General features: G+C 43.6%; 1 protein-coding gene across 1 annotated transcript in view; it reads right to left on the reverse strand.

The window, feature by feature from the left end:
• Nucleotides 1–1596: 1596 nt before the first annotated feature.
• Nucleotides 1597–17359, reverse strand: part of LOC147438078 (putative beta-1,3-galactosyltransferase 12) — a 43913-nt gene continuing 28150 nt past the window's right edge. The window contains exons 3-7 of the mRNA XM_086487439.1: nucleotides 3068–3150; nucleotides 2876–2975; nucleotides 2670–2783; nucleotides 2428–2570; nucleotides 1597–1898 (exon numbers count right to left, since the gene is read on the reverse strand). Coding sequence (XP_086343565.1) covers nucleotides 1813–1898; nucleotides 2428–2570; nucleotides 2670–2783; nucleotides 2876–2975; nucleotides 3068–3150 — 526 coding nt within the window. The 3' untranslated portion in view covers nucleotides 1597–1812. The remainder of the gene's footprint in view (nucleotides 1899–2427; nucleotides 2571–2669; nucleotides 2784–2875; nucleotides 2976–3067; nucleotides 3151–17359) is intronic.

Here is a 17359-nt window from a genome sequence, read left to right on the forward strand (position 1 = left end):
TTATTTCTTTTCTACTTGTTTATTTATTAATGGGCTTACAACATGCGCGTAGAGGGTTTTGTTTTCGGAGTCAGGTAGGGCGCGCCCGGCCGCTCCCCTCATACACCAAAAAAGTGCACAAGAACAACTACCAAGACTATGCACCCAAAAACCGAAGGTGTCTAGACGCTTTTGTCACTAGTTTCCTCTGGACTACGAGAGGGTCTAGTGTCTTCTCCCTTTATTTTCGCATGTGGCTGTAGCTAGCTCTCCTTAGCCTCTGAACTCTTTAAAGTGAAAGGGAGTGTTTGTTGATGAGGAGATTCTTTTTGGCTTTTAAACATGGAAAGGAATGTAAAGAGGCTTCTCTCTCTCTCTCTCTCTCTCTCTCTCTCTCTCTCTCATTCTCATTCTCATCACACGTCTTGAGTTTAACTCTCTTCATCGGATAGATCTTTAAGGTCTCTTGGGATAGTTTCCTACGACGTTAAAATTTTCTTCTTCTCATGTGGGCTATCTTCTCAAGCTTTCAAGAGCCCTCGGACATGCTCCCTCCCTCAGTTTTCAACAACAATCATTGGATGCTTTTAAGAAAATATGGAGTAGAATCATGTGAATGCTTATGTACAGCATGCTGCCCCTCCAATAGCCTTAATAAGGGCCAGTATTTAGTAAAGCACAAGTAGTCCGAGACCTTAGTCCACATCAACCTTAGCAAAAAGTAAAGATACTAAAACACACACCATAAGACTTTTTTAATCCATACCCAATGGTCAATTTAGTTTTACAAATACTGGTATTGTCAATCTGTCCTTTTAGTGGTGAGGTATTTTGCATAAAAAATGAGCATACATACTATATACCTAGATGATTCCAGGATAAGCCCAGATTCACTACCAAAGAAAAGTGCAGCGTATAGACCCATGGTAGTCACCCATGAGACAATATAATCATCAGCTCCATCATGCATAATATTAACTAAATACCACATCCCCACTAGCGTCCTCGATGCCCGGAAAAATTAGCACAAAAATGAGCAGCATACTACATGATACATTGAAAATTCTCTTTTGTGCCAATTCCAGCTAGGTGTTGCAATACCGAATTATATAGAAGCAATATCTTGTTCATGCTATCGGAATGGACTAGCAAAAACACTAAGATAGTGTGCGTGCAGTATGGATGGCATAAGCATGGGCACCCCACAACCTCTTTATATAATAAGTATAAAATCTTTTGACTTTCCAATGCCTTACGCCTGTAGACTTTCCAATACCTCAAGGCTTTTCATCTCCTACACCATCACCCTTCAATTTTGCATTCTAAATGCTTTGCAACGTTTTCATTTTCCCGAAATTGTTGGGACGTAATCAAATATATGTGCAAAACTTCACCATAATTTTTTGGGATATGACATGTGGGGATGGACATTTGGAAACAGTATAATTAAGATTCCCACTTCGCAGTTAGAAAACTTGATAGCCACTTGCCTGAAAACCTTGCACATGCCACTGGTTATTAACCAGCATTAAGCACTGAATTTTCAAAACCCTGTCACGGCACTCAATGAGTCCGTGAGCCACCAAGAATGATGAAACAGAATAAATCTCTATGGGAAGCACATAAAATTCCGTGTTAATTCTCATTTCTAATCTGTTAAAGCAACCTTGCCTTCAACCATAGTAAGTTGAAATACGTGCTATCAACAGAGGAAATTGTGTAGCAAGCCTGATAAGATCATTCCAATAATGTGGTCTATTATACACATAAATGAAAAAATGACTCAAAATGGTTAATGACTTGCCGTGACACCGTTATGCCATGTACAAGCCTTCATTCATCCGCAGGTAGAGTAGGACTCTTAAAACATTTGTCAATCTTGTGCAGCTCTCTAAGCTTTTCAGCTGGCTTGCAGAGACCTGTAAAAAAAACGTTGAATATTTTTGCAACTTCAAAAATAACAGAGCTAAGAGAAACAAAGAAAGAGTAACCCTGAAGTGAATTTTGAATCTACAAATGTATAATCTTATACCTACTCTCTCTAACTCTTGCTTTTCAGGTGGGCACATTTGGCAATGAACAGACAGACAATTATTGTAAAAGCATATGCATGCAATATAGGTGGCACCATTGAAAACCAGCAAGTGAGAAACGAAAGCACAAATGACAGGCAGCTTGCAGTCTTTAAGTAGCACAACAGCAATGCAGATGCATCTATCCAACCAGATTGGGGAGCAAGTTTAGATCTTGGAATTCCGCGCACGGACACACGGTGCGAGGCTACGAAAAGACGATGGATTTGCAACACACAATTAGATCAGCACTTTGAACATAAAGATGTTGTCAGAGCGACAACATATACTGGTGGTTATGTGAAAATTGTAAACAACCACTCAAGCAAACTGATTACCGTACATAAAAAACAAACCCTCTTTTTTAAAATCTTACCAGAACACTTGGGAATATCCCAAACAGCTATTGACGTGGCTGAACATTTAGGATCGCAAAGATCTCTGTTGTCTTCATGGTTCACGTCCATAGCAAGCATCCATGCACCCACTGTGACATCCTCATTGATAAAAAAGCGAAAGCTGCAATTCAGCACACATAATGCCAGTCAGCAAAGTTATAACCATATGCCCTGTTGAAGGTTTGGTTTAACTAATTGAAGGAATTTGCCCATTTTAGACCTGTCATTCTTTGCTATAGCAAGACTTGCGACCACTTCTGCCGACAATGCATAAATTGGACCATAAGCATGATAAAAGTACTCGCTCCCCAGCATGTGCCCTTGTGGTTCATACCTGTAGTAATATTAACTTTCAGAGAAGACCACAAGCAGGAAATTGGATCACTCAACTCCTCAGAAGAACTGCTCAAGCTTGGTAACACTTACCACTTCAGTTTGGGGTCTGTAATAACTGGACCCTTCTTCATACAGCCAAGATAAGTTCGAGGAGAGCTCCTATCTTTAGCTAGCAGAGTTGCTAGTCGATCTGGCAGACAAGACACAAAGCATGACAATCGATGTACACTAGCCCCCCAGATTGAAAGTTAGAAAGTAAAAACAAAAAAAGCTATTAAGCACCTGGTCGCAAATATATGTCATCGTCTGCCTTCACATAAAAGTCAGCATCAAAAAGTAAATAAGCTGCTTTGAAAAAGGCCAATCTGAACATCAAAACCAGCTCATTATTTAAAAAATGAAGAGATAAGCAAATACTGTAAATATCATACAGGGAAGCACTTCAAAGTTGTAGAGAGTTCTAGGCATACACATTAAAATGTAATAGGAAAACACACTTGTCAGGAAAAACAACGAACGGGAAAGTTCACAATGGCCTGCTGGCAGATGCACATGGACTGGATGTGCCACGTGGACATGCTTAGATGTTGCTGGTGCACCAGTCAAACAGCAATAGAATGTTGTAGACATGGAGGGGTCTATAAGTGACCCTCTACCCCCTCATGCTTGAGTTATTGTCACAAACTGTTGACGTGTCAAGCCCTGAAGAACGGAGCCAACCTGCAAATCTCGGCCAAGGGGCCTCAACCCTAGAAGAAGCAGCATAAGAAGAAGCAGAAGCAACATAAGCAACTGATGACGTGGCAAATCTATACGGACAACCCGGATTTTTTGCACTGACTGCTGACGTGGCAAATTGTATGGATTTCCGGAAATTGTGTTGACATGTTGACGAGGCAAACTATACGGATTTTCGTGATTTACACTGGCAGCTTTTTGGCATTGCTTTTGGACCAAAAGCTTTTGAGTTTGAAGCTTTTCACTGTAACTACTTTTCAGGCCAAGGGCCTTTTCTACAAAGAGCATCTTCTCCAGCTTATGGAGGACGGTTTTGTGACGAGACCCAGATACATGGACACCCACTTGTCTCACGGGATACGATGTGCTATTGGCCAGATACACACATCTTCACACCCGCTGCGGATTGAGACTGGGAGATACAGCGGAGTACCAACAAAGGCCAGGACATGCCCCTTGTGTGACATGGAGCCTAAGACAAAGTTGCACTACACATGCCGCTGCCCCGTCTACTACGAGATACGAGGCCGCTTCCATTGCTTGTTTAGAGAAGGTTTTGGACCACTCTCCAAAGTATGGGCTACGAGGATCAGAGATGCCTGGGTTTGTTCCTGCTCGAGCTGCGCACACACAGAGATAGCCTGATGAGAGGAGAGGCTAGCCAGTCTCAGAGACGGATCACAAATTTCTTTAGAGCAGACACTGAGCCCGGAGGAGCTACTCCCACAGAAGAGCTCACATTCGTCTCACACCAGAGGCACACTGATCGACCGAACGATTGAGTTGGGGAGATCCAGACGCCCATGACTGCAGAAGACTACACAACGTTGACGAGGGCTGCATCAGAAGATTCGGATCACTTTGGCCAGACATGCACGACGCCCGGTCAGACTACTGAACCAAGGAGGAGATTGATGAGATCCACCAGCGATCGATGCTGGATCTCTTGTGATTTAGCTATTTAGCTATCCCAGCCAGCTGCGTACTTTGCTTAGTTCACATCGAGCAGCTTAGGATTCCTTAGTATTTTTGTTTTGTTATGTTGTCAGTTAGTTTAGTTTATTTTGTTACTCTGACTTTGTATCAGATCCACCACATTGTAACTTTCTAGTCTCATAGGTCACTTTGGCCTTTTGAAGACGTTAATATAACATTTCATTTCATCATTTTCTCTCTCTCTCAAAGTGTTCATCTCCTCTATCTGCACTTTTGTCTTCATTTGAAAAGTGACCTAGAGCTCTAGAAACAGGGGGTACCTAGTTCAGAGCTGAGGCCTAACCTAGCTGACACAAATGGGACCACACACAAATAATCAAGACTTCAATGAATAGAATCTGACAGAGAGAATAGAGAGAAGAGTGTGTAAGAAGATCAACAAGTACTGGGCACCAAAAGATGGGCTGGTCGCCCCCTTAAAGAGTAGATTCATTAATGAAGAGAATCTTACACAAGCACAAGAAATGGATAAAAACCTCCATTCCAGATCTAAGATTTGATGGTGCTTTCCTTCCCTTTCGGGAACTCGAAAGACAAAGTCTGCAAACACTCATTAGAAACTTATAAGCTGAAAACTTACGTTTACACACATATACAACCCAGGCATCCGTGGATGCAATCTCATGCACAAATTGAATGCCAACATAGACTCCTTCACAAGAGAGCATCTACTTTTACGAAAAGCACTCAAAAAGCAATATACCTTCATAAGTTCAGAATAGTCTGAACTCACGAATTATAAGAGGGAATAAAGCGCTCATAAAACTATAAAAGCAAGGGACACAAGAAAAGAAAAAACAAAAATAAAAACAAACAAACTAAATCACTTTGTTTGCTATGAAACAAAACTAGATAAAACAAAACATTATTAACTTAAAACTGTTTTTAGAAAAGGCATGCGTAAAATAAGTTGACGCAAGTTACTTGGCTTAAACGAGTACTCAACTTTAAGCAAAAAAGGATAAGACATCTTAAAAACTTAACCTAGAAATCAAATTTTACACAACTTCTAAAGGAACACATTCTTAACTCCTCAGGTAAGCTAAATACGAAATCGAAAAATGAATACTACTACAAACCTACGAAGGGCAAAGATCCAAACTTGACAATGTGGCCTCAACTTCGTTGCTTGTTTAAACAGGAAGAATAAGATTATCACCTTTATCATGCATAGTTGGACAACAGCTATGATATCCCTACTCACGTCATCAGTGCCCAAGAGTAGGTGCAGGTTTGTATAGAGGTCATTCATGCTTTGAACGTACTCTACAAAACCAACGAGCTGAGTTTCTATCACCCTCCGGACCTGATGGGCATACTCAGCCATGATAAAGGCTAGCATTTGTCAAGCTATAGTAAAAGTACTAGAAGCACTAGAGATCAAAACAACAACATAAGGTGTTATTAAGTCAAACAATAAGTGGGCTTTTTAGCTCCCCACTTCTATTGAATTTACTACTGATTATCTTGAACATTCCAAAAGAAGAAACATTAAAAATAAACTTACTACGATGCAAAAATGAACGAACGTTTTTCATGATTCTTTTGAATGAGTATCCTTTTTCAACTAGTAAAGAAATAAGATGGCAAGATTGAACAACAAAAGCAGATCTACTAGAACAAAGACGAGAAAATCTAAATAGTTGAGAGCAAATGACACCATACTTAGCTAAAAGAGAAATGTTCGAAGAAATGTGAGGCATACTTAGCTAAAAGAGAAATGTTCGAAGAAATGTGAGGCATATCCTGGTTCAAGGCGCTTATCATAGATATCTACCTCTAATCCCAAGGGAGTCTGAAAAATATTAAGGTCTAAAAAGGCACAACAATCACTATTTGTGGTACAGTTAAGTTCACAAAACTCCTTATGATAAATTCCTCCGCCTACAGAACTCGAATTCAAGTACATAAAATCTTGAAAAGAAGGAACGTCAGGAACAAAAACTTAAAAGATCATCTACAAAGCGTCTTACATTGCATAACTTGTGCAAAAATATTGGGCAAGTGTTAGCAAGGACAAGACACTCCATAAAATCAAACTCATATGTAAACAGATAGAAATTATGCAAGAAAACAACACAATTGGTGCCCATAGGGATACCAATTGTTTGCTTGAAAAGAGAGTCGCCGATGATCTCCGACTCTCCGGAGGGGATGCAACGACTTTGCATAGCTTTGCCCACGAAAGTGGATTGTCTGTCAACCTTGGTAAAACCAAGGCTATGGTGTTTAATGCCACCCCACAATGGATCAGGAGGTCAGCACTTACATTCACATACGGCCAGGAGACGGTGGAGTATACGGATGCTTACACCTACCTTGGAGTGGTTTTTAGCGGACCAGCATTTTCATTGAGGAGAGCAGCAGAGACCAGATTGACTAGAGCTGTCACGGGGACGTGGCAGTTGTTAATGTTACCATATACATGTGGTAGTGATGTGTGTGAACACACTACGACCGCCGGGGCATTTTTCCCCTCTTTAGGAGTTTTTTTCCCCCGAGCATTATATATACGCCCATCACTCTAGGGCTATCTATCTTTCCATTGCACACTAAGTAACACACTCTCTACTGTGTGCCTTGAGCTTCCTTCGTCTTCTCCAAGCTGTGTGCGTTTCTCTGCAACCCTAATTCCAACAATTGGTATCAGAGCAGGTTGCATCCTCCCGGGCTTAGTCGCCAGCTGCTCCAGTACACGCTTGCTCACTTTCTCCGATTTCAGTGAGCTTTGGCGAGCATTCACAGGCAGTGCTGCACGGGCTATTTCGTCATTTTGTGCAGAATTTCTGTCAGTGCCGTTTTCTGCATAACAGGTGCCTTATAGTCTTCTACGATTTGTGCTATATAGCACATGTTGTTCCCGCTCCGTTTCTCCTATTTTCGGACAGTTTTGACATCAGGTGCAGCATTTACCATGGCTGACAACAACAACACAGATGTGTTCAAGATGTTTGCTGCTGAGGACAGGTTGGATGGGGACAATTACCCTATGTGGGCTTATATGATGCAACATGTTCTTGTGTCAAAGGGCGTCTGGAACATTGTGCAGGGCATTGATGTACGTCCTGGTTCTGAGGATGTAGGCGATGTTGAGGATGTTGCAGGTCTTGCTGCAAGGATTGCTGCTGTTAGAGTTGTTTTGCCTACGGCAGAGCAGGCTCGTTGGGATGTAAAGGATGCGCAGGCTCGTGCATTGATTGCGTTGTCTATGAAGCGCACCATTGTTCCTCACATCCGTTCAGCAAAATCTGCAAAACAGGCTTGGGATATTCTAGCAGGTCTTTATGCAAGCCACAATGAGGCTAAAATTGCTTTGCTGCGTAAAGAGCTAGAGTCGAAGATTATGCATGAGGAAGATGATATGGACACTTTCCTTGCTAGTGTCAAGGATATCAATAAGCAACTTATTTCTGCAGGTGAAGTCATTTCAGACAGTTCCCTTGTACAGATTGTTCTTGATGCCTTACCAGATTCCTACCAGACTTTTGCTAGTACTTGGAGACTGATGACCCAAGGAAATCCTGAAGTTGTCAAGTTTGATGCATTATGCACATTGCTGTTGCAAGAGTCACTTTCTAGAAAAAACAGGACTAGGCAGCGTGCAGTTGAACAGGCTTTTATTGCTTCTCAAAGAAAGGGTGGTAACAATAATGCAATCACTTCTTATGGTTCTGCTGCGAGTGACAAAAATTCTGTTCCTAATGCTTCTGCTGGTAGCAATTCGTATCGAAATTCTAGTGATAAGGGCAAAAAGAAGATGCGTTGCCATTATTGTAAAGCTAATGGTCACTTCATCAAGTCGTGTCCTAAGTTGAAGGCCAAAGAGGCTAAGAAGACAGAGGGTGGTTTCACTGCAAATGCTGGTTCCACTACAATGCAGCCATTGTTGAGTCTTCTATCAAAGGAGACTGTAATGCTGATGTTGATGCAGAATGGGCTTCTGGCGCAGAGTGCACTTACAATCCTACTGTCCATGATGCATGCTTGTCAGTTGCTGCAGATTCACATGTGTGGTATTTCGACAGTGGTGCTACAAAGCACATACCTCACATCGTGAATTGTTTACCTCTCTCGAGTCTGTCCCTCATGGGAATTCAGTCACTTGTGCCAACAATGCCTCTTATCCAGTTCAGGGAGTTGGAAAGATTGTACTTACTGCTGCTAATGGCAGTTCTTTCACACTTGTTGATGCACTTTATGTACCTGGGATCAAGAAGAATCTCTTGTCTGTATCCGCACTTGCTAGACTTGGACTTGTAGTCAAATTTGTGGATGACAGATGTACAGTTCATGATCTCAGTTTTGGTGATGAAATTGTTGCATCTGGCCTTTTGTGCCGTGGGTTGTATAAACTCACTTTGTATGACAAGTGGAAAAAATTTTGCAAATGCTGTTGCAGATTCAAGGGCTATTTCAGATGCAAAACTTTGGCATGCACGTTTTGGTCATCTGAATTTTGCCAGTTTGCTGCGTTTGCAGAATCTGATATGGTTGCTTCTTTGCCGCCTCTTGAAGCACCTGTTAAACAAGTTTGTGAAAGTTGTATTTTGGGTAAGATGCAACGTTCTAAGTTTCCAAAGGATGGTACAGTTCGGGCCACATGCAGGTTGCAGCTTGTGCATAGTGATGTTTGTGGGCCCATGCAAACTCCGTCCTTGGGCAATTACCTGTACTTCGTGACTTTCATTGATGATTACTCCAGCCATGCATGGTTATCTCCGCTTAAAGCGAAGTCCGAAGTTTTTACGTGCTTCAAACAATTTTTGGCTATGGCTGAAAATGTCTCGAAATGTACTATGGGCACCCTCCGTTCCGATCGAGGGAGGGAGTATATGTCTCATGAATTCAATGCATTTCTAGCTAGTCGTGGGATAAAAACACCAATGTAAAGTGCTGTATACACCTCAGCAAAATGGTGTTGCTGAGAGGAAAAACAGGTCACTGACGGAAATGGCACGATGTATGGTCAAAAGTAAAGCTTTGCCGCATTCTTTTTGGCTTGAGGCCATCATGTGTGCCACTTATGTACTTAACAAGTGTCCTACGAAAGCTTTGCAGTCTATTACTCCATATGAAGCATGGCATGATAGAAAGCCTTCTATTGAGCACATACGTGTTTTTGGTTGTTTGGCATATGCTTTGGTGCCACAAGTGCAGCACAGAAAATTGGATGATAAGGCTGTCAAATGTATTTTTGTTGGTTATAGTGCTGAAAGCAAAGGTTACAGGTTGTATCATCCGCAAACAAAACGTATTCTGGTTTCACGGGATGTAGTGTTTGTGGAAGATTCTGTTCAGCCCTTGCTGTCATGTACTAGAGACAGTAATGTAAGCTCACATGACATTTATGACACTTTGTTGCCTCTTTTCAGTGGTGGAAATACGAATGTAATTTCCAATGAGGCAAATGTACAACCTATGGGGGTTTCTGAAAATGTTACAGATCAATCTATTACTGATGCAGATGTACATGATGTACTTGATGAGGAAAGGGTTGAAAATGAGTAGGCTAGAGGTATGCCAAAATGGTTGGTGCACACTTTCCGTGACAATAAATTGGATGCACCTTTGTCTAGTCGTACTCGTTCAGGCTTTCGCCATGCATCTTATGCATCAGATTGTTATGTTTTGGCTGTGTCTAGTTTACATGATGTTGAGGAGCCTCTGTCTTTTGATGAAGCACAGAATTCAAAAAATTGGATGGCTGCCATGCAATCAGAATATGATGCACTTAAAGAAAATGACACATGGACTTTATGTGATTTGCCTCCTGGTACGAAGTGGGTTTACAAGTTGAAACGCAACCCGGATGGTGAGATCGATCGCCATAAGGCTCGACTTGTTGCAAAGGGTTATGCACAGCAAAAAGGCATAGATTATGAAGAGACTTTTGCTCCCACTTGTCGTATGACTACTGTGCGTTTTCTATGTGCATTGGCAGTTCATTTTGGTTGGGATGTACATCAATCAGACATTGTTATTGCTTTCTTAAACGATGATATATTTGAGGAAGTTTATGTAACGCAGCCTCGCGGTTTTGTCATAAAAGGACAAGAGGACAAAGTGTGCAAATGTAAGAAGGCTTTGTATGGGTTGAAGCAATCTCCTCGTGCTTGGTATGAGAAAGCTGACACTCATTTGGTTAAACGAGGCTTTCGTAACAGTCCAACAGAAAGCACATTGTACGTAAAGCGTGAGGGTGATGTACTTCTCATTGTGGTTCTTTATGTTGATGATTTGCTGATCACTGGACCAAATGAGAGACATATTGCTGAATTTAAGGCTGATTTGAATGCTACTTTCAAGATGAAAGATTTGGGATTGTTGCATCATTACTTGGGTATAAAGTTTAAGCAGTGTGATGGTGGTATTGCCTTGTGTCAGAAAAGTTACATAGAGACATTGCTATGTAAGTTTGGACTTGAGGATTGCAAACCTATTGCCACTCCCATGAAAACAGGTTTGAAGTTGAGTCTACATGATGCTGGCGATCCTGCTGATGTCACTCTTTACCAAACTGCTGTTGGCTGCCTCATTTATGTATGCAACACGAGGCCGGATATTCACTTTGCAGTCTCACAGGTCAGCAGATTAATGCATAGCCCAGGGTCTAAGCATTGGCAGGCTATCAAGAGGATTTTCCGCTACCTTAGTGGCACTTTACATCTTGGCTTGTTTTATCCCAAGGGGGGATCATTGCCGCCAGAATTACATGCTTTTTCGGACTCAGATTGGGCTGGTTGTTTTGACACGCGAGTGTCCACAAGTGGTTTTTGTTTCATGCTTGGCAGTTCATGTATATCATGGTTGAGAAAGAAGCAACCTACCGTGGCCACTTCGAGTTGTGAGGCTGAGTACAGGGCAGTCTTCATAGCTACGGTTGAGTGTGTATGGCTCAGATGCCTTATGGTTGATTAGGGTGTTGGACAGCACACTGCCAACACTATCTACACTGACAGTCAGAGCGCATTGGCAGTTGCGAGGAACCCAGTTTTTCATGCTCGCACAAAGCACATTGAGGTGCATTACCACTATGTCAGGGAGAGGCTCTCAGCAGGAGAGATCAGCTTGGCTTATGTGCCAACACAGGACATCCTTGCAAATCTTTTCACAAAGGCATTGTCTCGTGAGAAGCTTGAAGCTTTCCGCAAAGCTTTGGGCTTACTCCCCTTTGTGGACTGATCATGTCCTCGGGGCATGGCACTTCCCTTTACTCATGTGCCAGCTCTCGTTCACCGCATCACTCGAGGGGGGATTTGTTACCATATACATGTGGTAGTGATGTGTGTGAACACACTAGGACCGCCGGGGCATTTTCTCCCTCTTTAGGAGTGTTTTTCCTCCGAGCATTATATATACGCCCATCACTCTAGGGCTATCTATCTTTCCATTGCACACTAAGTAACACGCTCTCTACTGTGTGCCTTGAGCTTCCTTCGTCTTCTCCAAGCTGTGTGCGTTTCTCTGCAACCCTAATTCCAACAGTTAACTATGTCACGAGGACGTGGCAACTGCTAACTTTAGTTGTTGGTTTCTTTCCAATGGGTTTTGTATTATTTTTGAGACCCTCTTTTTGAAGTAGCAAACCGTCGAACATTGTATGGCCAATGTGAACGGTAGTTTCACCCGCAGACGGGAAATGGTCGGCACTGGAATTCGTATAGTAAGAGGATGTCTAGGCTCAGAGCAAGATCATATAGGTCCCCCCGTCGCACTTAGCAAGTTGGTGGATACTAGGAAGTGAACTCAATAAAGGCATAAAGTCAAGGTGGCACTACCAGCAGAAAATATCCGACAGTTGGGCCACATTGCATTTTTGGGTGCAGTCCCAATGAGGATAGATGGTCAAATGACCACAGGGAGCCCAACGGAATCATTTCCTAAAATTTAGGGAACTTCTATTTTGGGCCACGGAATGTGTTCGCATCATTACCTCCGGTATGACTAGGGGAACACTTTACAACTCTGCCGCGAAGTCAACTGGGCGACCAATCGGGAGATTTTTAGGCGGCAACCCCGAAACGGGCAAAAGTTCATAACTGTGCCAAGTGGCAATTTTTCATGAACTTGCCTCATGCAGAAAAAGGGCGCTGATTTTTAAGCTGGGAGAGGCTTCATTTCAGTTTTTGTCACAGGTTAAGAGCTATGGAGTGCTTTCTTTCCCTCCCATGTACAGTGTGGTGCTAGGAGTGATGCCCTGCATGCTAGACACTGCTCTCTCTCTCCCCTACGTGCAGTTATGTGATGCCCCACAAGAGGGCTCTTCATTTGACTGATGTACAGCTGTGTGGGTTCATGCTTTTGTGCTGAGGCAAGAGCCTCCTTGAGCAGGAACAGGGGTAGCTAGCTGCTACTCCAAAGCAGGCACCAGTGAGGGTCATAACCTCACCGTACAGGTGCAAATTCAGCGTTGTGTATGTGCAGGAAATTGACTGTTTTTCAACCATACGGACGCCAGAACCTTTGGGAATCGTGCCCCACTGGCAGAGGACAGCTAGGGGACTGTTTGGGGCTGAAAACAGGGCAAAAACCAGTAAATACAGCGAGCTGAATTTACTGTTTTTGGGCAGGAATCAGAGGGTTTACGCCAGTCCAGTGCAAGTGAGATCCAGCAGGGGATTTCGCGCAAGTTTTGGGGCTGTTATCCTGCATAAATTTGGTCAAATCAGGTAGTATCTAGTGCAATACAGGTAAAGGATTCCCAGGACCTTACTTTGTAATTTTCCCTCTCAAAGAAGCCAATTTTGGGGCCTACAAGTTGTCGCCGTCTGCTCGGGGCATTCTAGCTTCCGAGCCGTGTGTGTATTCAAGTGTTAATTCCCGTCTCGCAGGTTCTCTTTGCAAAGTGCTCTGTGTGTGTGTGTCTAAAGTAAAGAATTTCGGGTGAAAGCCAACACTTACCGCCCCACGGGCCGGTTTCAAGGTTCTGTTGCCAGGACATCAATCACTTTTTCCTCAAAGAGTGAGCCTCGTTTGTTTTGGGTAAAGACACAGAGTGCACGAACGCGGGATTACACTATGGCCGACAAAGGGAAGGGCATTATGGAAGAGGGTTCCTCTTCGAAGGACAGACGGGAGATTCCTATGGTCTTTGAGATTGGCGAGAGCTCACGGCCACGTCGGTCTGTACCTCCTGTCAATGTGAATGTCCCTCCAGTAGTTCAGGGCTTTATGACTGGGCAACTTGAGGATGATGCATTCAGGACTCAGTTAGTTGCCGCGGTGAATGTTTTTTCGCAGCTGGTGCAAAACCCAAGGTTTATGGAGTTCTTGCAAGCGTCACCAGTGCAACAGCAAAATAGGCAACCTACTTCGCGTACGGAGCTTGTTGAGGCTCGAGCCCAAGTACTTCATGCGGCTCAAGAGGATAGGGAACACTCGCATGTTGCGGAGTCGGGGGCTCCAAAACAGGTTCCTCCCGTGCTTGAACAGGTGGCTAGAACGCCTATTCCACAGGTTATGCCAGTTCAGCCCGCCACCTTTCAGAGCCCGCATGCTGTCTTGAATGGACAGGGAATTCGATACCAGGCTATGCACCCAGTTTTCCACCACCCACGTACATCCTGGGTATTTCGGGGGTGGATCAATGTTCCAAAGTATGGCTGGTTATGAGCCTGCCAGGAACAGTGTTTGGGGGTATGCAAGGCATGATGCCAAACCCCATGTATGGTAGTATCGGCATGCAGCAGGGTTTTCAGAGCAACCACGGCCAGTCTGGGGTGCCACAGAGTCATTTTGGCATGGCTTGTTTTTTTGGACAGCAGCCAAATATCGCACCTCTGACACAAAATGTGAATGGCCATGTCACGTGACACATCCAACCCTATGTGTCTGTGGACAAGCTATAGCATGATCAGGGTTCAGTGAGTCCAGTCAGTCTAGATTTAGAAGTGATCTGGCACTTTTGTGAGTCTATTCGTAGACCGTGCATGCCCAGTCACTTAGTGTAGATACATATCCTCTGGTTACACACAGCATGATCATAAGCATTCCCATCAGAATCCATTAGAATCAGTTAGGGGAATTTTCCAGTGCATTTAGCCTATTTTACCTATTTTTGGCATTTTTCACTGTAACAAACTGCTGAAGTGTCAAAGCCTAAAGAATGGAGTTACAGATGTGGCCAAGGGGACCTAAACCCTAATGTCTGCCAGAAACCCTGACTGCTGAAACCCTAATGCTGGAAACCCTAACCCTAAAACCTGCAAACCCTAATTCTGAAAACCCTGACCCTAAAATCTGCAAACCCTAACCAAAAACCCTAACCCTAACCCTAAGGCAGCAGACAAATTCTGAAAATTGCGCTAACATGATGACGTGGTAGGCTATACGGATTTCCGTAAATTGCGCTGGCAGCTTTTTGGCTTTGCTTTTGAACCAGAAGCTTTTGAGTTTTAAAGGCTTTTTACTATAACTGCTTTTCAGGCCAAGGGCCTTTAAATATGAGGCTAGGGCTCATTCTCTAGCATGCTTCCTGGAGAAGGTACAGAGTTTGGAGTACCGGCTTGTACTTTGATGATGCAATATAAAGAAATACCGAAAGGGGCGCCAAGGTTTGGGGCCAATACTCTCTGGGGTGGAATTCCGCCACTCCGTGTCGCGTGTCGTCTCTCTCTTTCAGTTCATTTGTTATTGAAGTGCTAAAAGTCTGTTCAGTCTGTTCTTTTCTATTGGCACGTGGTGCCCGCCTTGTGACATTCACTTATTAATTTAAGTGACTTTCCAACAAAAGTAGGTAGGGCAATTTTGCTAAGAAAATATATAAGCAAACCAAAGCTAGAACTATTTGGCAGAAGAGGCAATAGGAGCCAAGCTCAGCAGGTGGATTCCCTCCAAGCAAGATCCCTAGCCTTGGCGTTTCTCCAAGCAGCATACCTAGCGTTTTCTTCATCTAGCACTAACGCCAGCAGTACCCAGCCACCTAGCGTTTTTGCAAGGACCAGCTTTGCTAGCGTTTTTGGTCATCAGCTCCATTGGCGTTTTTGGATTTCAGCAGCAGATTAAGACCCAATATTCACCTAAAGTGTAGCAGATTCAGCCCGGTAAAGACCTCAGTTTGAAGAACCTCAGTTTTCAGCCTTAAACCTGCAGATTTTCAGCGTCAAAGACCCACAGAAAAGAGCCCCCGAATCAGCGTTTTTGACTCAGTCGCAGATTTCAACCCATAGCGTTTTTGGACAGCAGTAGAAAGATTGCAGATTTCAGCCCTTAGGACGTCGTCGTCATCGCCGACATAGCCTAGACTTGCATCAGTCTCATGCATACCATTTGTACCAGATTGTGCAATCATAAGTAGACCACTCTCGCCGACGAAAGTGGGGCCTTCGGAGGAGGGTTTTACCACGTCTCTGGTGTCGTATCTCTCCTCTCTCTCTATCTCTCAGTCTCATACACTTGCATGCACAGTGTCCATTCACTTTGTTTGTGATCATAGCATTCTTTCATTGAGAACGGAAGGCTCTACCTTCCATCAGAACAAAAGGAACCTTGAGCACAATTCGGAGCACTCATCTTGAGCAAAGCGCAAACATTCATTCCGCTGCACCTTACATTGGCCAAGATGTGCCGATCATGCCTACTACAGTGCCCATGTTGCAAACCATTCCTTATGACAACTTGGGGGTACTGGAGAAACCAAAAGCTTACAAAGAAGGTGGTGCAGCTGTAAAGTTCAGTACCTTCAGTGGTTTCGAGGATAAGACAAAGGCTCTCACTTTCCTCCAACAGTTTGATACAGCTTATGCGGGAGGGAATTTTACAGAGGCCTCGAAGGTCAGGAAAGCTGCCACTTTCTTAAAAGACAATGCGCTTACATGGTGGACGACGTTGTTAATGCAAGGACAAGCACCCGCCACTTGGGTTTACTTCGAGCAAATGTTTGCATACTCTTGGCTGTCAAATGGATTTGAAGCCGACGTCATGACAGATTGGCACCAGCTTACTTCAGCTTCGTGCAAGAACTTGCTGGAGTACAATAGAAGGTTTTGTAAAGCGTTACTCTCAGTGACCTCCTACAGATTTGTGCCATTCACAGAGCAGATACAGAAGTACTGTTGTGGGCTACCTAAAGGGCTTCGTGATTACTGTACCAAGAACAGAGTGGCTACCCTCACTCAGCTTATGGAAGTTGCGAACACTGATCTTGCCTTGTTGATAGGAGAGGACAGTGGATTTCTGAGCAACGACAAAGGAGGGCAGCAAAAGAAAAATTCAGCGAAGAAGTCCTTTGTGAAAAAGGCTGATGCATCACAGGGGTCAGAAAAGGCCACCAAAGACAAGGATTCAGCCGAGACTTCTGGAGCGTAGGCAAAGAAACAGAAAAGGAAGCCTTTTGTGCGCAAGTCGATCGAGGAAAAGAAGGTCCTAATGGCTGAAAACAAATGCTTTATATGCGAGCAGCCTGGTCACTTTGCTACCAATTGTCCACAAAGGAAAAGACCAGCTGACTCAGATGATAAAGAGGACCAGAAAGGCAAGAAACCTAAACCCACGGCAGGTTTAGTGCCAAACATAGTGGGTGACAGGCCCAACACAGATGCCAGTGAGTTATGCAGGGCGGTGTCATGTGACACATCCAACCCTATGTGTCCGTGGACAAGCTACAGCACGACAAGGGTTCAATCAGTCCGGTCAGTCTAGATTTAGAAGTGATCTGGTACTTTTGTGAGTGTTCACAGACCGTGCATGTCCAGACACTTAGATTAGATGCATATAATCTGGTTGCACACAGCATGATCATAAGCATTCCCATTAAAATCCATCAGAATCCTTCAGGGGAATTTTCAAATGCATTTAGCCTATTTTCCCTATTTTTGACATTTTTCACCTATTATTTTTAAG

The sequence above is a fragment of the Adiantum capillus-veneris genome, chromosome 17 (genome assembly GCF_014529385.1).
Source record: "Adiantum capillus-veneris isolate H3 chromosome 17, ASM1452938v2, whole genome shotgun sequence".
Lineage (NCBI taxonomy): Eukaryota > Viridiplantae > Streptophyta > Polypodiopsida > Polypodiales > Pteridaceae > Adiantum > Adiantum capillus-veneris.